Source organism: Epinephelus moara, chromosome 14 (assembly GCF_006386435.1).
Source record: "Epinephelus moara isolate mb chromosome 14, YSFRI_EMoa_1.0, whole genome shotgun sequence".
NCBI classification, from domain to species: domain Eukaryota; kingdom Metazoa; phylum Chordata; class Actinopteri; order Perciformes; family Serranidae; genus Epinephelus; species Epinephelus moara.
The window spans coordinates 24,424,096-24,444,689 of NC_065519.1; the positions used below are offsets into that span (position 1 = coordinate 24,424,096).

The 20,594-nt window shown below is 42.0% G+C and overlaps 2 protein-coding genes across 2 annotated transcripts; one reads left to right on the forward strand and one right to left on the reverse strand.

The window, feature by feature from the left end:
• Positions 1–247: 247 nt before the first annotated feature.
• Positions 248–15,024, reverse strand: mthfd1b (methylenetetrahydrofolate dehydrogenase (NADP+ dependent) 1b). Its single transcript, XM_050061812.1, has 28 exons — positions 14,872–15,024; positions 12,854–12,938; positions 12,654–12,713; positions 12,498–12,551; positions 11,571–11,707; positions 11,328–11,428; positions 11,069–11,205; positions 10,734–10,845; positions 10,526–10,653; positions 10,306–10,403; positions 9,158–9,331; positions 8,870–9,006; positions 8,712–8,758; positions 8,516–8,623; positions 8,354–8,428; positions 8,165–8,267; positions 7,986–8,062; positions 6,836–6,976; positions 6,676–6,744; positions 6,457–6,568; positions 6,103–6,242; positions 5,684–5,725; positions 4,813–4,913; positions 3,035–3,212; positions 2,700–2,807; positions 2,416–2,568; positions 1,033–1,145; positions 248–927 (listed from the first exon to the last, which is right to left on the reverse strand). Exons 1-27 carry the CDS (start codon positions 14,907–14,909, stop codon positions 1,056–1,058), a joined length of 2,805 nt encoding a protein of 934 aa, XP_049917769.1. The 5' UTR covers positions 14,910–15,024; the 3' UTR covers positions 248–927; positions 1,033–1,055.
• A 285-nt stretch (positions 15,025–15,309) lies between these two features.
• On the forward strand, positions 15,310–20,238 carry c14h14orf28 (chromosome 14 C14orf28 homolog). The gene is made up of 5 exons (XM_050061700.1): positions 15,310–15,590; positions 15,853–16,374; positions 17,520–17,609; positions 17,699–17,833; positions 18,383–20,238. The coding sequence occupies exons 1-5, from the start codon at positions 15,505–15,507 to the stop codon at positions 18,564–18,566; spliced, it is 1,017 nt and encodes a 338-aa protein (XP_049917657.1). The 5' UTR covers positions 15,310–15,504; the 3' UTR covers positions 18,567–20,238.
• The last annotated feature ends 356 nt before the right edge of the window (positions 20,239–20,594 follow it).

A 20,594-nucleotide genomic window follows, 5' to 3' on the forward strand; every position in this document is an offset into this window, starting at 1 on the left:
AAACTTTGACCATGGGGTTTATATGTTCATATTTATGGTGCATATTTTCAGTATAAGAAAAAATCTTTGGGCAACCAATAATTTCAAAAAGAAAACTTGTACACACTCAGAAGCAGATGCTCTGGACAGAGTCTACAATCCTGATGGACAGGCATGAAAGTGGTGCAATAATGAGACAGGCAACAAATACCATCTCTACAAACAAGTTCCATAAATACAGTCAAAAATAACATATCTTAAAAAAGGCTTAATATTGCGGGCTTTCCATCAAGGACACTTTATTTGATGTTTTCTGACAAAAAAGTTGAAACCACTGATTTACAGCATCATGACTTCTCTAGCAGTGTTAGACTTGGTTAGAAATATTCAATCAGAAACAGGACAGATGAAACGGGACATTTGATATGCAACGGACACAGGATTGCTAAAAAAAAAAAAAAAAAGAGTTCGTTAAGCAGCATTATTTTCATGTTCAGATGTTTTTTTAATAATAATTGTATCCCAAAGGCAAACAGATTTGTTAGAGATGGTGGCCTGGAGGAGATGCTCGTGGTATAGTGCAAACAAAATATACACAATTACTTAATAGAGTCCAAATTTACCTCTTAAGAGTCTAGGCTTAGTTCTGTGATGCTTGTTAATGTGCAGTGAGCATTGTACCTAAAAGAGAAGTCAATAGGACACTTCCTCCTTGCAAAAAGTCTATTACAGAGTGACTATCTCAGAGGAATAAACCGTTCTGTGATTAATTAAGTTTTTTTGATTTACCCATCGGCAGCCTTCTGGGTGAAGCAAATCAATTATTTACAGATGTCAGTGTCAGAGTGAAAAACAACAAACAAAAACCGCACCAGAGGACAATCTCACAGCGCTTCCAGTTAGGAGTCCATCACGTCTCATTAAGGCTCAGTGGGGGGGACACTGGGTCTATACAGTGCCAAGAAAAAACAAATCAACCAATGCAAACTATTAGAAATATGTGCCTGCCAACTCCAGTATGAGAATGGTATCTGTCTGAACTACTTTTCTTACCATCGTACAGTGCAGAGGCCTTTTTAGAAGAGCCCGTTGACCTGTTCAGTTTCAGGGTCCAGGTCGATGTCGTAGAAACAAGGCCTGGTGGGCAGACCAGGAATGGTGGGCATCTAGGAGGAACAGCAAGGGAGAGTAGTTTTTAATCAATAAATAAATAAACAGGAATTCCAGGTGATGACATAGAGACTAATTGCATTATTGGTGCCTTTAAAATTAGTAATATAGCATCTCTTGTACAGCACATTTGAGCTAGAGCTGGAATGATTAGCTGCTTAATTGATTCGTCAATTAATCGTTCAAGTCAAGTATGTAAATTTATTTTTTAAGAAGTCAAATATTTGCTGGTTTGAGTGTTTTCGATGTGAGTATATCCTCTTTTATTTTGAAATTCTTTGAGTTTTGGACATTTAAAGATGTCTTCTTGGGGTCCAGGAAATAGTGACACAGGTTTTGCTATTTTTTCCAAGTTTTATATGTTAAATAATTTACGGTGTAATTTTTCAAGTAATTGATAGTAAAAATAATTGTTAATTGTGTCCCTGGTTAGGATACCTTGCTTGCTAATTCACAGTAGCAGGTGAACCTTCAACAAACACAGCTGGTGACGTGTGTTTGAGAGAGAGTGACAGATAGAGAGGAGGAGAAGGTGGAAGGTGGACTATTGTACTCAATATTTCTGTAGGTTTTACTCAGAATGCTGCTTTGTTTCTCAGCTCACTGGCTTATCCTTAAAGAATGACCCTTCTCAATTCACTAGTTAACGAGCTGAACTGCACGTTTGGCCATGTTTAAGTTCAGTGGGTGGGACTATGCAACTGAAGCTCTGGTCGAACACTGTGAGTGAACGGTGCATTTTCAATGATCTGTTCATTGAGAGTACTGCACAGTGAACATGAGCCCAGAGTGAGTCGCTGAGTTGCTCACGACCACCTTCCTTTCCTGGAAGTCGGAAATAGTAACAAATATTTCATTGAATAATTAGGTGTTGCAAAAACATACGTGCTGTACATAAGTGTAGTAGGACTTCAGCATGCAGTTTGCAAAATGATCTTTCTGAATGTATGTACTGAATGTATTCAAGTGATTTGATACACTAAAAAAACTGATGTGCCCATCACTACAGTCGAAAGTCATTGTACATACACTGTTTACAACAAAGCTGACATTGTGCGATGTCATATGTTTGTTATTTCGGTGACAAGATTAAGACGGTTAAGTAGCACTCAGTCTTTGTTTTCATTAATACACCTTAGCCAGGATGACAGATGAATGTAGAAAATCACGTTATAATGAGAGGCAGTTTGATTCTGGTCGCACCCTCATCCCTCCCAGAATCTGTGCCAACACAGTCTAAAAGAAAGGGATCGTTTGTAAGCTTACCGTGCCAACCAGTGGGAACAGGAAGCCAGAGCCCACGCTGGCTCGGATGTCTCTGATTGGCAGGACGAACCCTGTGGGCACACCCTTCTTGTCTGCCTCGTGGGAGAGCGACAGGTGAGTCTTTGCCATGCAGATTGGCAGGTTGCTGAAACCCTGAGGGAAGAAGAGCGGACAAAAAAAGAGAAGCAGATCGTGTATGCAGGCCTCATCAAGCTTTCTCTATCCAACAAACAGGCCTGACAAGACGGAGGAAAGAAACAAATGAGCTAGGAAGACATGCTGACCTGTTTGGTGTACAGCTCAACCTTGTGTTGAGCTTCTGGGAGAAGTTCAATATCATCTGCTCCGTAGATCTTCTGGGCGATTATTCGAATCTTATCAGCAATAGGGAGCTAGAGAGGAATCAGAGATAATAATAATAATAATAATAATAATGATTGATATGTTGGCCAACCAGAAAAAATAGTTCAGGGTCAAAATACATGAGTTTTTTTCAGTGTGGTTGACATATTTGTTCTACTCTATAGACAAAACAAATATAATAATGTGCACGTTTTCAGGTAAATTCATACACACACTTACTGTAATTTTGAAAAACCGACAACATAATGGCTCCTACCTCCAAATCATAGAGGAACTTGAACTTGCTGGGGGCCTCGGAGGCCCTCTGGACAGCCTGACCCAGTGCCACAGCACCAGCTCCACCTTCGGCCCAGTGGTTGCAGCGCACAGCATCAAAGGCTCCGGCAGCTTTGGCCACGCTGCAGACGAGGTCCAGCTCAGCCTCAGTGTCGTTCCTGCAGGATGGGTCAGAACAACAAAAGGCATTAGAGATGAACAGACACAGAAGCTCCAATCCAAAAGCAGGGAAACACACTAGCTCCTAAAAATGCAGGAACAGAACTGTCAATATATGACTCAACACATCTGTGCACCACATCTAACCTTATCTGGTGATTGAAACACTTTCTTTCTGCCTCAAGCAAAGGTAGCACTGGAGATTTTTTTATTTCTCCTGTTCAGCCAGTCAATCCTAGTGCATTGTAATTTGGGAGAAAAATAGATTTACAATCTCTTGATCCTGCTTTAAACCTGCATTAACAATAAGCTATAAAACACCAACAACCAGCAGGTTTTACAGCAAATTCATCAAAGCTTTTTTGTGGTCGTGGTCTGCTGTGTCTGAAACAGTGCAGTAATATATTACTTTTTAGCAATAACAAAGTAATATAACGCATAACAGACAGGATTTCAGGTAATATTATTACATTTACAATGTCACGTATGTCATTACCACCTGAAATGAACGGTTTATTTTTTTCATTTTTCATTCAACCACACTGGTCCACACTGATCCGTTCTGCTCCACTTGCACCAGTGCGCCACCAGAAAAAACATCCCCTAAAGGCTGTTGTGTGTTGTCATGTCATTCATTATACACTACTTTATGGAAGGGTGCAGGTGATCATGTGCGTTATCATGTCCAGTGGGTTTCCGTTCATATACCTACATTGTTTTCTATTCTGCTTTTGTGTTCTAAGGCTGTCTGAAAGCAGCGGGGAGAAGGAGCTGACCTCCAGTTTGTTTTTTCCTCGACCTGGTAATTGACATATATGGATGATGTTAGTAATGTTGGATGTGTTTCCATTTACCCTACAACTGCAGAGCAATGGCAGCACACAGTCCCGTTCTTATGCATAACTCTCTCTCCGGTGCTGCTGTAGCTGACTGGCACACCAGTGCATTCATTTGCGCTTGTCATTGTGATTTACTCGCATGCCAATCCATTTGATGTGCTAACCTTAAAATTTGTTTATTGTGTCTCATATCATAGGCCCACACATATTTATCTATATCTCATAAATGATAAGACTTTGATCCTCTGCCTAACCCTCCGAGACAAGGCTATTCATTTATTTAAAAAGATCTAGGCTATCTAATTGTTCTATATCATCATTAATATAAGCAGGTGATTTTAATACAAAGTGGTAACCACTGTATGTGACTGCAAGACTGGGTCAGACCTGCTCAGCACTGGATTTGAAATGAACTGTAATAAACTGGAGCTTCTGTGCTTTGATTAGCTGCTGTGACACAACATGACCCTCATCCATTTAAAATCAACATTAGCTCTTCTGATGTCATTTTGGTGAATGTAATGCAAAAAAAAATGATGAAAGAACCAAAACAATAAAGTTACAGGCTGTAAAAACTAAAACAATGAGCTGAAAGTTGACAATTGATTATAATGATAATTCCCTCATCATTGTGAGCAAACTCTTTCACATTACTCACATTAATTTGATCCATTGCTAATATAAAAATATGGATTAGTGCAGCTTTAAGTTGTATGAATCATTTTAACCCATTGCCACTATGTCATCATATATAACTTACTTGAAAGCATTGACAGCCACCACCACTGGCACACCGAAGTGCTGTGCATTCTCTATCTGCTTCCTCATGTTGCTGCAGCCCTTCTCCAGCAGCTCAAGGTTCTACACACGGGTACACATAAACACACTTTTAAATGGGGTTATGAGAAGCCGGTTAAGAACAGCATTTTAATCCACATAAACATTTCATGTAGATGCTTATTATGCGTTTAATGTGCTGTGCTGCACACTAAACATGTTATTGACCAAAAAGCGGCATTGTCTTAGGCTACGTTCAGACTACGGATGAATCAGACTTGTTTCTCAAATATGATCTTGAAGACAGACTGTCCGCACTGTTATTTGCAAATAATCAGATGGGATGTGTGTGTCCAGACATCACCAATCTATCTGCATGGGTTACTGCGGTAACAACGTAAACGTCACTAACTGCACTGATGATGCAGGTTTCCAACTTGGGAGCATGAGAAATGGAGGTTCATCAACAATTTATTGTGGCGTAAGTCCACAACTGTTGTTCCTCATGTTGTCCTCTTTAGTGCTCTGCTAGTAGAAACATGGGATCTGCTCAGCACTTTGGTCACGCTGGATTTGACTTTGTCGTGTGTTGAGTTCAAAGACACTTAAATATGATTTGAGCGGTCAAAGTGTCAGGACTCAGACGCATCTGTAGAAATCTGGTTGGAATCGCATTTCAAACCACCTCCAAATGTGGTTTGGATCAGATTTGCAAAAATTTTTTGCTGTCCAGACTTACTAAAATCAATCTGGATATTTTGAAAAAAACATTTTGGGCTGGCAGTCTGAACAAGGCCTTAGGCTCTCCATACAAACTTAAACACACACTATTGATTATCTCTCTTATGCATTACCTCCTCTACGTATTCCTTAGGCAGTGGCATCCCAGCAGTGACCTGAACAGAAAATAATTCAAATGTTAAATAAATAAAAAATTAGCAGACAATGAACTTACCAAATCTTATACAGCAGACTCTATGCCTCAGGAGTATTGAAAAGCTAACATCTGTGTGAATGAAGTAGTGAGAATATGAATGAGTAATTGCTCTGAGACGTCCACTCAGCAGGAAATGTAGTTACACTACCAGCAGTGCGCAGTTATTCCCTGAAGGCAGGGTGAAACCTCATTTCGTGCTGAGGAGATATTAATTGAGATCCTGTGTATGCTGAGGATGTGTTCAGAATTCACAACAGGGAAATGCAAACATCATGTCAAATCACAACATTAATTATCGTGTTGTTAGGACGCTGAGGGAAACTTAAGCAAACTCACTGTGGGTCCTCCTCCGTGCATCTTCAGGGCTCGGACGGTGGCCACCAGCACCACCACGTGGGGTCTGAGGCCTGAGTAGCGACACTTGATGTTGAAGAACTTCTCCATGCCGATGTCAGCACCAAAACCAGCCTCCGTCACTGTTTGGAAAAGGGGTTGAGACAAAGAGAATGATAACAGAATCCCTGCTGTGGGGAATACTGGGTAATATCACTGAATAACATAACATCTGCTCCTCCATCACATGAACTATCAACATAGCAAATCATCTACTGTAGCATCGCAGTTCCAGATCAAGCACGAAAAAGTGATGAAAACATGTTTCAATAGAGCCATTTTCTGTGCTCCACTTACCTACAAAGCCCTCAGGTCCCACCAACTTCAAAGCTATTTTATCAGCCAGGATGGAGGAGTTGCCATGGGCGATGTTGGCAAACGGGCCAGCGTGGACAAATACAGGAGTTCCCTGCAGATTAAGACGACCACATGTGACATAAAACCCATAACTAAAGGCAACTTTTTTCTTGTACTCTTCAGTGGAATTACATAGGTTAGCACGTGTGTTTCACCCACCTCCAAGGTCTGCATCAGGTTTGGCTTGATGGCATCTTTCATCAGCACAGTTAGAGCACCACTCACACCCTGTAGAGAAAAACAATTCATTATAGGAGCCTTGTTTCCACAGGTACTTATATAGAAAGTCCCATCATGAAGCAGAGTCCAGACCACTGACCAGGTCCTCGGTGGTGATGGGATCCCCGCTGCGGCTGGTGGCCACGACCATCTTGGCCAGACGCTGACGCATGTCCTCCAGGCTGCTGGTAAGGGCGAGCACCGCCATGATTTCACTGGCCACCGTGATGTCAAACTGGGCCTGTAGGACAGACAGAGGAATTGCATACTCACTTATCATCAACAACAATGCAGCCAAATGGGTACAGAGAGGGTAGTCAGTATCTAAGCAGAGAAGACGAAACCCCGAGAGTTTTGTTTAACTCAGAGAATTTGAAAACCTATCCTCAAGGACTTTATTTTTTATGCAAAATATACATTGCTACAGGTGTATTATTGATGGACCCTAAACATAGCTGCTGCTCATATTGTCTTATTATGGTTTTATTAGCCTGATTCCAAAAGTCACACAATAACGCAATCAAACTAACTAATCAAGGCAGCGGTAGACCAACAACACCAGACTCTTCTGACAGAAACAGTAATTTTACCTCTGAGAACATGAGGAGATGCTGGTCTACTGCTGCCTCTGATTGGATACTGAGTTCCTGTTATTGTGTGACTTTCAGAACTGATCTAAAGTAGCGTCCACAGCAGTACATTGCTTAGCTTCTGTGTCCCGGTGCTCCTGTCTGCTTCTCCTAACTGAGAGAGTGTTGACCCCATCTACTGTAGTTGATACACTGACTGTGGATCTATAAATGTGTTTATACAGTACAAATGCAGTATTATATTATACTGAATCTCAATGCATCTTTCCCTAGGTAAATTAAGGTAATAACATTTTATAATAACACCATCCTCCACCTCCAAGCTAACACTTTCTTCATTCTTCATGCTTACACTGTCAGTGAGCAGCATGTGCAGGAGGAGGGCATCAGCACCATAGCCTACTTCAGTGCTTTTTGCTAATGGCTGAGTGGAAACTTCCATTTGAAGAACACAGAAAAGATGGACCTTCAACCTCTGTCTAAGCTCTACTGTCTTTAATGTGTTTATATCATCTTTAAAATGGGGCGTGTTGTTGCCTTGCCAACTACCACAGTGTCATTTCTGATAGAACCACTGGGTGGAGCCAAATAAACCTTCTAATATGACACAGAGATGCTTTAACTGATAAGGAAAGAGCTTTGTAGATCTCATCTCTTTACCTCTCTCGTGTATCCCTTTTCAGTTGGCGACTGGCCGATGGTGATCTTCCTCAGGAATCGATCATTGGTATCCAACACTAAATTTACACACAATGATTAATACACTCACAATCACTTACATGCATACAGCAGATTGAATGAGAGACAATGAAAGAGTCATGGGTTATGAGACTTCATACCTCTCTGCCAGGTGACAGAGCTTGGTTCGATGTCCAGTCGGGCAAAGCGGGTGATCTCTTCTTCAGTCAGAGTGGTGGGATCAGTCTTTTCAATGCCCAGTTTCTAAACGAATATAGAAAACGTAAATGTAATGTGTGTACCATACTCTGGACAGTGAGTCAAAACAAGTGTGTGACACGATCACTTACTTTCAGTCTGTTGATCTGGATGGGGGAGAACTTCCTCTGTCCTCCACTGAGCGGCACCAGGCGGTTATACAGAGCCTACATACAGACAGAGAATAGTCACAATCCATTTAACACAAGAAAGTGTATTTTTTTAATTTAGCACTGACCAAATCGAGCACCAACCTTGTCAGATTGTGTAGACTCGTGGAACATGCGAGCATCGATGGCAGCAGCCACCAAGTTGTTGGCAGCGGTGATGGCGTGGATGTCACCGGTGAGATGGAGGTTGAACTAAAATGAACAGACTCATTAATTAAAAGCAATTTTTACCTTTTTATTTTTAAACAAGCAGCATAGTTTCTAACTTGCAGTGTCGTACCTCTTCCATTGGAATGACTTGAGAATATCCGCCTCCTGCAGCACCACCTGTAGACAGAAGACAAAACTACAGATATATACACAGTGTGGGACTCAACAGCAGACATATCAACAGCTTATAACCTGTGCAACATCTCACTAAGTGTACATTATTATCACCTTTGATGCCAAAGGTGGGTCCCTGTGAAGGCTGTCGCACACACGCAAACACGTTGATCTTCATGTGGGCTCCCAAGGCCTGGACCAGGCCGATGGTGGTGGTGCTCTTTCCTTCCCCCAGGGGGGTGGGTGTAATGCTGCAGACAGAAACTCTTATCAGCATGAAACATAATCATCAGCAGAGCCAGAATTTATTAATTATAAATCCTGCTAGTTATAAACTATAATATCTGACAGAAACTACAGACAGTACAGTTGAGTACAGCAGATAAAGTAATGACAGCATACCCAGTGACCACCACATATTTGCCGTCTGGCTGGGACTGCAGCCGTTTGACGATATTCAGCTGCACCTTGGCCTTAGTCTTTCCGTAGAGCTCCACCTCATCGGACAGCAGGCCCACCTCTCTTGCCAGGCAGTCGATGGGCTTGGGCACCACGGAGCGTGAAATCACAATGTCGCTGTTGGGGTTATAAACACAAGACACAAAATCACCTTTTCATCTGAGCAAAGGAGAATACATTCAGAGAGGTCTAACGTGAGGTGAAGAATTAAAGGGAAAATTTGTTACCTTTTATAAAGATGTCCAATCAGCATTGATGGTAAATGAAGTCAGCTGAAGAAAAAGAGTCCCCAGTGTGTGCGATATTTACCAAGAAAGTTGAGTTTGCTACAGCAAAATCTGTTGTTTTCCCTACATCCAGCACTGTCAGTTTCACGTGATAGATAGATATATCTATGATATAGACCGACAGGCTATTTCAGCTTGGGAAGGGGTGTGTGCTCTAGATGCCACTCAACTTATTTCCTTGTTCTCTTCGCTGCTACTGCAAACAAATTATATTTCCAACAGCAGCAATGGCATCCCACAATGTCACTATAGAGGATATTATGGACAAGAATATATTTTACTGTTTTTTTAGCGGACTCTTATATTCTGCCATATTTATTCAAGCCCCAGTGTATGGCCAAAGAAATGCAGCGAGAGGAGGCCAAGGCAGTGGCTGCATATGCCAGGTTCAGGAGGCGTAAGTGCCGCCCACATCAACCAACTGAGCTGTTAAAACAGGACGCTGAGCTCTGCAGCCGGCTCGTGTCTGGTCTCTTCTTTCTGTGAGCCATTAACAAAAAGTCTGTGTGTGTGTTATTTTGCACGAAAGTTTTGGACAGAGGTGTGCTGGAGACAACCAAGATCAGCAGGGTGAGCAGTGACTGAGTGTTTTGTCACCTAACTATACACCAGGCATCCTGGTACATGTAGGCACTGCCTGCACAGCTGTGCAAGCGGGAGAGCTTAGCTTTCTCTGCTTCAATCAACTACATTTACCATTAACATTGATCTGACATCCATTGCATGTGGATTTTTGAATATCTCAAATCAGTGACAAGTTAACAGAGCACCTGACTAAGAGGTGGGAAAGATGAGGAGACAAACCTTGGCACAGGCTTCTGGAGGTTGAGTGTGGTTAAAGAAATGTTCCACTTCCCTGGCTGGTGGCTCTCCAGGAAACGCTTTGCACTCAACACTGTGTTCTTCACAAAACCACAAACACACTCAGTTATTCATAACATCTAGGTAACATGAGACTAAAGACAGAATTTATCTCAATTTCCTCCTTTTATACTGTGTTCTCACAGAATAAGAATGATCTTACCGCCATCAGCATGGCCACAGTCATGGGTCCCACTCCACCAGGCACAGGGGTGATGAAACCGGCCTGCTCCTTGGCTGAGGCGTAGTGGACATCACCCACCACCCGCTTCCCACTTGCTTTAGTCTCATCTGAAAGACATGGAGAGAAACTTTGAGGTAAATACCACGACTGAAGCAGACTGTAAAGCCTCGGTAAGGCAGAGTCTGACCTGGAATGTGGTTGATGCCACAGTCGATGACCACAGCTCCCTTCTTGATCCACTCTCCTTTCACCATCTCTGCTTTCCCCATGCCGACAACCAGGATGTCTGCTTTGCCCACCTGGACAAAAACAGCAATAAATCAAAAAATCTGGGAAGACATGACGTTATTGTTTGTGCCACACGATGGCAGCAGGTATCTGTAATACCCAACATGTTGTTTACGGAGTTTCAGTGGTCACATTATATGCTCTGCTTGCATTGGTGTGGGAGCACATATAGACAAATGTGAATACAATCCTGTGACTATATTGCTGGGTTGGATAGAGATGTTACTGTTGTACCTCTCCAGCAAGATCAGCGGTTTTAGAGTGGCAGGTGGTGACGGTGGCGTGGTTCCACAGCAGCAGGTCGTGCATCGGTGCGCCCACAATCTTGCTGCGCCCAATCACTACAGCTCTCTTCCCTGCCACAGACACACCTGTAGAGAAGCGGTCAATCCATCAAGTCATTTTTGCCTTATTCGATTCTTTATATTTTCATGGCACATGTTTATTTTAACCTTGCAACAGCTGTTTTTAGGGTGATGAATGCTGCATTTACCAGTCTGTTTGATCAACTCCATGCAGCCGTTTGGTGTGCAGGGGATGAAGCAGTCGCCCAGGTCCCCACGAGACAGCTTCCCTGCATTTATGCTGGTCAGCCTGTAAATGGATCAGACCACATTGGGCATTGAAAATTAAAATAAACATGAGAATTTTCTTTTACCAGGCTTAAAGAAAGAAACACGAAAAAGCAAACCTTAAAAATGAGCACCCCAATCTTCAGATTTATATCTATACCTACCCATCTACGTCCTTCTCTGGGGCCACAGCATTGGTGACCCTCTCTGTGTTGATCTTGTGGATTGAGTCTAAAGGCAGCTGCACGATGAGGCCATGGATAGATGAGTTCTCGTTCACCTGTGTGATGCTGTGAAGAACCTACGGACAGACAGACGGCCTTTACACTCTCATGTCACTCTCATGCCTTACAATTCTTGTTTTGTTACAGCACCAGTAGCACCCATTTGCCAAACTTTACCCTGATCTTGATGCATTGAAAATCATCTGCCAGCAATGTTAGGTTCTAAAACATCACCAGTGAAATTGAGAGATTTATATGAGCGTTTTTAAGCCTTTTTCATACTTCACTTAGCACCAGGCTAAGGCTGCTATTAGCCTGGGGCTAAGAGAGCTGTAGGAGCGGGAATGTGTATTTAACCTCTGTTTATTATTTGTTCCGGGTGCACACGTTCTTTTGGTCACTTTCACTTCCTGTAGTTGTAATTGTCACAAGGGTGGGTGTGGTTTCACTTACAAGAGCGTTCACACTGGCACAATCGTAGCATTTTCCAAGGGGGCAAAGCTGGACATTAGCCTCTGAGCTTACTGGCCCTGTTCCGGAGCAGGGTTAGTTCGTGGGGTTATCCACAGAAAATTTACTTAACCTGGGACTAAAAGTTACCAGTGTGAAACTGGGCTAAGTAAACAATAGAATTTTGGAAAGTTTACATGAGTTACATGTTCCAGTGGACTTTTAACCCCAGGGCTAGTAGAAGGCAGTGTGAATCTTATGAACTTAGGCTAGGTAAACAATTTGTATGCGTGTTAAAAACGCTAAATTAGCCCTGGTCAACTCTTATCCCCGGGCTAAGCAGCGTAAAAAGCCCATTACTGTGTGTGTACAGACAAATAAAAGGCTGTTACACTAATACTTTAAGTCCATTCTCACCTCCTCCTCTGTAGCAGTCTTGGGAAGCCTCATATGTGTGGCATTTATTCCAATCTGTGAACACAGAAGATGAGATCAGGCTGGAACGTAGGACAGATTGTAAACAGCTTACAGCTGAAGCGGGTTGTATGTACATTATGTAAATGATCTTTTTACCTCTGCTGCAGCCTTCAACTTCATGGTGATGTACAGATTTGAATCATCGCGGTCTCCAACCTGCAAAGACACATAGCATCACATCACCTGCCTGTGTAAACGTATAGGGCTCCTACCTTACACATACACATGTGCTAATGACAGGGCACTTGCATAAGACTGTGTACCCCGGCACGCTCTGGTTACAATCTTACACTTACCTGTAAAACCACTAGACCGGGTCTGAAGTTGGGGTCCTGAAGCTTCATCTGCTCCACATCCTTCTTCAGACGCGCCCTCACCTGCCTGAGAACACAAGACAACTGAGTAAAACCCAACTGGATTTTTAATGTCTGTGCAGTGACAGGACCATATGGAACACAAGCCACAGGCTACTCCCGGTCCTTGCAATGATTACAGGCTTTGTGCCAAATGCATGCCATGTGGCTATCTCTTTATGAAACTGGTCATCATTTGTCAATCCCCGGCTGCAGTGGTGTGGTAGTTGATGAGGCGGGTGTACTACTATGTAGATGGGTAGATTACTGAGAAGGGAGTGGGTATACTCTCCTATATTTCAATGGCTTTTTGGCTGATAGGTGGTGAACAGCCAGAAAAAGAGGTGGTTATACCCCTTATATCCTCCACCCCACTGCTGCCTAACTGTCAGACTCCACTGCATATGCAAATCCAGGGCATCAAAGAGTCACTTGAGGAAAATCTTATCTTCCAATGAAAGACAAGACGGCCAGCAGTGACACAAAGTCACTGGACTTTAATTTAAAGCATTAAAATCTTTTTTAGGATCTAGCATGTCTAAACAAAGCTCGACCCTGTCTGCATTTCTTTAGAATTCTATTAACACAATCAATCATAGCAAGTCAGCTTTCTTTATCTTGTCCACCGCGTTACTCAAAAAGCTCTTGAAACTTTATTATTTAGGTACATTATTTTACATATGACCTGCACTATGTTGCTTTTTATTTCATCACAAAAGGAAGCCAGAGAAAGTAAGGGCTGTCAATAAAAGTATATCTCATTCTCAGACTTCATAAAAGCAGTTATTGGCCTGTAACATGTTGCATCATAACAACACCGTCATTGCAATGATCAAACAGCATGCTGGGATACCTTCCTAGTCACTGATCAACTAGGGCCATATTCCTGTACACACTCTTACAATTCAAAGTACTGCTGCGATTTGATTACTGCCCCTGTGTCAATAGTGAGGCTTTACAGAACACACTTAAGAATAACAGGTTGGAGAAAACTACATATCCTGAAAGGCAAGGAAAATTTCATCAATAGACCTCTGTCCATAAGGGTCACTTGTCCAGAACAATCAATGGTATGCCAGCTTTTGTAAAGCCTCTGAGATAATGAATGCAAATCCTCCTATTGAAGTCACTGCAGATTTAATTTATCTAATGAGTACTGTGAGGGGCAGCTAACAGGGTGCAGGCTGTCATGTCTTGTGACAAGCACATGCAACTAAATAAGGTTTTGTCTCTTTGCCAAATGCATTCTCCCAAACTTTTGGGCGTAAGCAATATTTGGATTCATTCAAACTATTAAAAACATAAGAAACCAATTTGCAGATTGCAGTCAAATATTAAGACAGTGACAATGCAGGATTGTTAAACAGTTAGTTTCATGAGTGGTGTACTTGAGGTCACTGGACCAGCAGGGCAAAGATCACACCACACTACCACAGCTGCTTACATAACTTAATCCTGAAGAATTTGCAATCATTCATTCCCAAGTTTATGGATGTCAACCAAATTATAATTTTGACAGTCATAAGTCAGTGCAATAAGTGTGAACACTAAACTAATCTAAATAATAGTCAGAAGACAAATATCTCATGCAACTTGACAGAGAGATCACTGTAATTTCCCTAGCTAACCTTAGCTATCCATAACAGTAAAAAGTGCTGGCACACTTCAATCACGTGGGCAGCATCATGAACAATCACTTCAGACTAAGTTATGAAGTCTTGCTCTGCTGCCAGCACACCAAAAATGCTATTTCTCGAAACAGCTGAACGTGCACAGTCACGCACAGAAGTAGTTTTATGACTCAAGTGACATTAACTTTAGCTGTAGGGTAACCTTTTACTCAGAGGGCTAGTTAGCTGACTAGTTAGCAAGTAGACAGATGTGTCGTCAGACTTGTTAACGTGCCACTTATTTGGCTCTATGTGCATGAATACAAGCGTTGGGTAAAAATTGTCACTTACGCTGAAACCTCTTTCCCGCTTATGATTTGGGCTGACATCTTCTGCTCCCGAAAGTCTTTAAGGTGCTGCTGCTGTCTCCCGGCACACTCGCTGCCTGACAAGAAGAGGCGCGCGGTCAATGCTGCCAAAAAAAAGTTTGTTCAAAAAGCGTGTGGACTCAAAGGTGGCGGCGCAGGCTCCATTCACAAACCCAGCGCTACGGCTGAAAATCAGCGTAGTGACTTTCGAGAATAGCGTCAAACGTAGAGCGTAGCCTCGCGAGTGGGCATGACGACGGAGGAGGGCGTGGCTATAAACGAACTATCAACTCTGGCAGCCAATCATATGCCTACTACAACATGTCGCTAGAGCTTCACAGCCAATAGCATTCCCAGTTCTACAAGGGGTGCGAGAATGGGCGGGACTTCAGAGAGCGCCGAGGAACCAGCAGAGGGCAGTACTGTATTTACACACCACGTATGTTATCCGTTCAAAATAACCACAACATTGTTTATACGGGTCCAACTTCACGCTTTAACGGGACTGTTTTGATCCATGTCATCATTCAGTTAACACCAGAAAGAGCTAGAAAATACTTTACGTAGATATGTAGCTTTAAATCCGTTGTAAAGACATGAAGAAATACAGAGAGCTATGGAGAGTAGATTCTGTGTTTTGAGGGACACCGAAGACCTCCAAACGCTGAGTTCAAACACTGACAGCAGTCTCCACTTCGAAAGGTAAAGTGATAGCAGCTGCTAATTTGTTAAGCTAGTAGGTTTATAGGGCTATGTCTACGTCCTGGAGGATAACTGGCCGCTTACGTTGCTTGTCATTGCGTTGCTTGTGTGTTTTGTTGATGCAAGCTAACTTGGATGTAACGTTATTCGCGTAGCCTTTGTTTGGTTGTAAAGCCGCCGCCGTCCATCAACATTATCGGTGCATCATCTTCAACTACTTTTGTCTAGTCCTCTGCTAACTCAGATGCATGTGTCTCTATAGGTCTAAGACACTGTTTGAAGAAATCCGTGCCTCCATCAACAACAATGACGAAGAGGACCGCTCCTTCTGGAGGCCTGTGCTCCCCTGGGGTGGCGTCTTTACCATCAAAGCAGGGCGGAAGGCCATATCATGCACTCCTCTGTACGTTCAGATCAACCTCAAAAACACCTGCACCATCGATGGTTTCCTCATGATCCTGTACGTGATCCTGCGGGACAACCAGGGCTTCTCCAGGGAGCTGGCTGTCTTCCTGGGCAAGCAGTTTGTGGATCACTTCCTCTACCTGATGGACTCCTGTGACTACACCACAGTGAAGATGCTGTGGATCTGGGACAGGATGTCCAAAAGACAGTACCGCTCAGAGATCCACCAGGCAGCACTGGAGATCGACCTGTTTGGTAACGAGCATGAGAACTTCACAGAGAACCTGGAGAACCTCATGTCCACTATGCAGGAGAGTCTGTGCACCAACTGGGCCTGCCCGACTCGCTACCAGGAGTTCAAGAGCACAATCACCATCAGGTATACTGCACACAGACAGTTTAATATCCTGATGCTACAGTGTGAAACTTGATGCAACTTTTCCCATTTTCATTCTGTGAACATTAGCACAGACTGTATCAGGAGCTGGGTCAGGTTTGCATCACCAGCAGTCTGTATCAAATGTTATAAATAGCAAGAATCCTTATGGACTTTGTCCCAGCAGGAAGCCCCTGTCACCACTTTACATATTACTAATGGTTCAGCTGGTGCACTGTGGGTTTCATTTTCACCCCTTGACCCAATTCTCACCCCTTAAAAATTTTCCCACTGTCTGTTTGACATGACATAGAAAGTGCATGCATCACTGTCTCCACCTATTTACGTGCATGCATTTTAATTCACATGTTCAGTGCACAGTGCAGAAACTTACTTGTCATAGTTTGGGACTGTTCATCATTTATCAGAGACCCTCCAAAGCTACAAATATCTTTCTTTGAGCATCCCTGAGTGACTGGGGAGAAAAAGGAAGCCCCTTCCTCCACCATAATTACCCATATTTTTCCTATTCATACTAAATAAAGTTATTGGAGCCAATGCAATGAGCAGACAGCAAGTAGGGTGTGAGAGTGACTTGACATGGTGGCCGTTATTAGATTTTAAAAACTTAGCCTTTGATGATTGAAAGTTAAAAGTTGAAAACAAAATCCTGGAGTTGAAATATCACGACTTAAAGCTCAGCTTTTGTCACTCTCCAGATAGTTTGTCTCACATAGTGTGTTCAAGGACCAACAGAAATGTGAAAATCCAATGATAATTTCTGTTTCTACAGTGTCTGGCTATGATAAATTGTAATTTTGGCATTTTTAAAAAAGAAAATATGCCTTTAAAACCAGCTTGGGGGTTTGGAGGTTCAGAGGTTAATTAAAATGAACGTTAAATATAACCATTTAAATTTTCGTGTCCCTTCCCTAATCTTAAATAAAAATGTATGTCTTTCCCCAGTGCTTAAAAAATTATTTATGCCTCCCCCGTTTTGCTCCACCCCCTCCCCTCTCTGAAATAACGAACAGTCCCTTAGAGGTATTTTCCTCTAACAAAGTAGGTCAGGACTAGTTAATATATTGTTGTTGGATGGTCTACGTGATTTCCATTTCTTATGATCTCACTGACATTTTTCCTCCCAGCCCTCCTCATGAGCTGCCTCACAGAGACCCCATTCAGTCGGCCGTGGACGAGTTCTTCTGCCCCAAACTGCTGCTCTGCTCAGAACTGGGGTGAGACACAGGGAGGGTGTTCATTATCCTGTTGTGGTCCAATCTTAGTCCACTTCCTTGACAAACTGATGATTTATTTTTTCAAACAGGTGTGGTGGTCTAAGGGAGTTCTCTCAGAGGGTTTTCTGCCACGGGCCGCCACCATTTGTCATTCTCAACATGCAGCAGTGGAAGTCAGAGGAGCTGTCCTATGTTCCTTACCATCTGGCTCTCTGTCAGCGCAGGTATGGAGCTTCCACAGTGTTTCCATTGGCTTGGTATACAGTACCATGCTTTAGCCACACTGTTGCTAGTTTAAGCACCAAGAGATAAAAGTAGGATGTCTCCGTATTGGTAAATCTTCTACCACTTTTTACTCCTGCTGTTCTTTGACACAGATCAAAGAGAAAAATATGTTCTCGCTATTATTTATGTACTTATATTGAAGTGTAATGCATTCATCTGAGAAAAAAAACCTGCTCTGATTTTCTGAATTAACTAGATTATCAGAATTATAAAATGTTTTCATGAAAAAAAAATCTGCTCTTGTTTTCCTGGATAATAATATTGTTAATTCAGCAAATGTGAATGTGTGAGATTATTATCACTTTAATTCAGAAATATGAGCAGATTTTTTTCTATTAAAACTTTTCTCATGATTCTGAGACATTAATCTCACTAGTTCAGAGAAACAGAGCAAATATTTTTTTTTAAGTGAACGTGTTAGGCTTCTGTACTCTTGCTTTGATTTTCCTAAAAAGTGTAAATAGTTTTAATATCCCTTTCTTCCACAGGTACTTGCTAGAGGGCACCACACTCTTCAACAAAGATGAGCATCACTACTCTGCGGCCTTCCAGATAGACGGCTGCTGGTTGCACTATGACGGCCTGAGGAGTGACAATCTGATCCTGTTACACAAGCCACCAGAGCTCCTGCTGCTGTCCTCTCTGGTCTACATCCGCGCCTCCGACAAGTGAACTCATTTAATCACAAGAGTAAAGCATTCATCCAGCCTTCTTCTGATTATCTTGTCAAGACTCCATTACATGACTGTGATCAAGTTTCACTACTTACTGCACAATCACTTTTTTATAATTGATTCTTGTCAGCTGTTGCTTCCTCTGTTACTGTAGCTGTATGAGTGCTGAATGACACCTGCTCCACTTCAGGTGAATGCTTGCAGAAATGCAACTGACTTCTTTTGGGCATGCTTGGAATCCAAGAATATAATGGACTATAATAGTTCTGGGTTGATATGCATAAATGACAATAGCAGTGAGTGATGCACATTGTATGCATATGACCCGACACAGGGGACATCGATAAGATTTTCATTGTGGTTGTTAAATGGATTACACTCTTGAGGGAACGTTTGCTATCCAACTGCCTTGTATAGGACAGACTTTATATTACATTACCATCACAATTTTGGCTTTTACATGTATGTGTATCTGCCTTTTCCTTAAATTGAACAGGTGCTTTTTTTTTATTTACACTGTTTTGAGGATAAGAAACAGCTGAACAATGCCAATGACCATGTCAGGGTTACTTTTTTTTTGTTAAGATGCATAAATTCATGGCAAGCATGGCAAGTGTTTCATGACTGTTAAGATACAAAGTTCTTAAATTTCATATAAAGGTTGAAGGCTGTCTAAAATATTTCTCTTCTTACATTACAAGCTTAAATATTGCCTGCTTTGCTTCCAGGGCACCAAGCTGGCAGCATGTTAACGATACATTCAAGCATTTTAAAGGAACACTTCACCTGCAAAATGATCATTTGTATATCAGTTACTCACTCAGTTATGCTAAATCTGTTTAGAGAACTGTGTTTTTCTAGCAAGCCACCAGGGTGAACGGAGAATCCAAAAAAAGGCAAGCCTTCATGATGAATTGAAGTCAATGGGGTCCACATTTTACAACAGCTAAATTAAATCAAAACATCCATTTATAGACTCTCACACAACTTGTGCAGTATAATTCAAGACTCATTTATCCAGTCGTATGTTCAGTGCTTCCTAGAGACATGCATATTTGCTGACAATGTTACAGTATATAACACGTCCTGCCCACTAATGGCGTGCCCTGTGCGTATGAGCTCCACTTGAGCAGAGTTTAAAGGCACCAGCGTCCCCAGACACGCTACTGAGACTAATCGTACTAACGTGTTTCAAATCGTAATGTTTTAGTGATAATGCATGTTTGGGAATTGCTGACCACGGTACTAGGATTATACAGACTTGGAGTAATACTGCACGAGTTGTGTGAGAGTTTGTAAACGGATGTTTCGATACAGTTTTGGTGTTAAACAATAATTCTGTTCACTTCAATTCATGAATATTTTGTATTTTTGGATTCTCCATTCATCATGGAACACAGTCTGTTCACGAAATCAGTGTTACAAGGGGGAGTAATTGACACACAAACGGTCATTTTGATGGTGAAGTATTCTTTTAACTGTATCTCACCACACACTGCTGCTGCACAGGAACATGTTTTCATGCTATTTTTTTTTATAAATGGTCTTTAACCTTAAATAATTTCTATTATTACAAAGTGCCTCTGCCAGGGAAAATTTTGTTAAAGTGACTCCTTGATTATAATTAATTGTGACTTGCTCTTTTTCTATGCAGAATACAAATACAAATATTTTGGAGTAAACTCGCATTGATTTCATTTGTCGCACTTGCATGGCATGGGGTGTGTTCAACAAGAGCCACATGAAAGCAGACGGTACCTTTTAAGGCAGGCATTTATTTTAAACTGGGTACAACTGCACCACACAAACTGACTAAAATGTATGTAAAATGTCTTCAATCAAAACATGATAAAATGTGAAAAGCTACTGTTTCTACACCTAAGGTTATCTTGTACTTCCAGTATTAATCCACAGGATATAAAATTCAAGATCGTCACCTTATCTCCAGACACACAATGGGAAATGTAAAAGAAGCAGAGTGGTCATTTTGGCTAACATTGACATCAGTTTCAAAGGATTTTTTTTC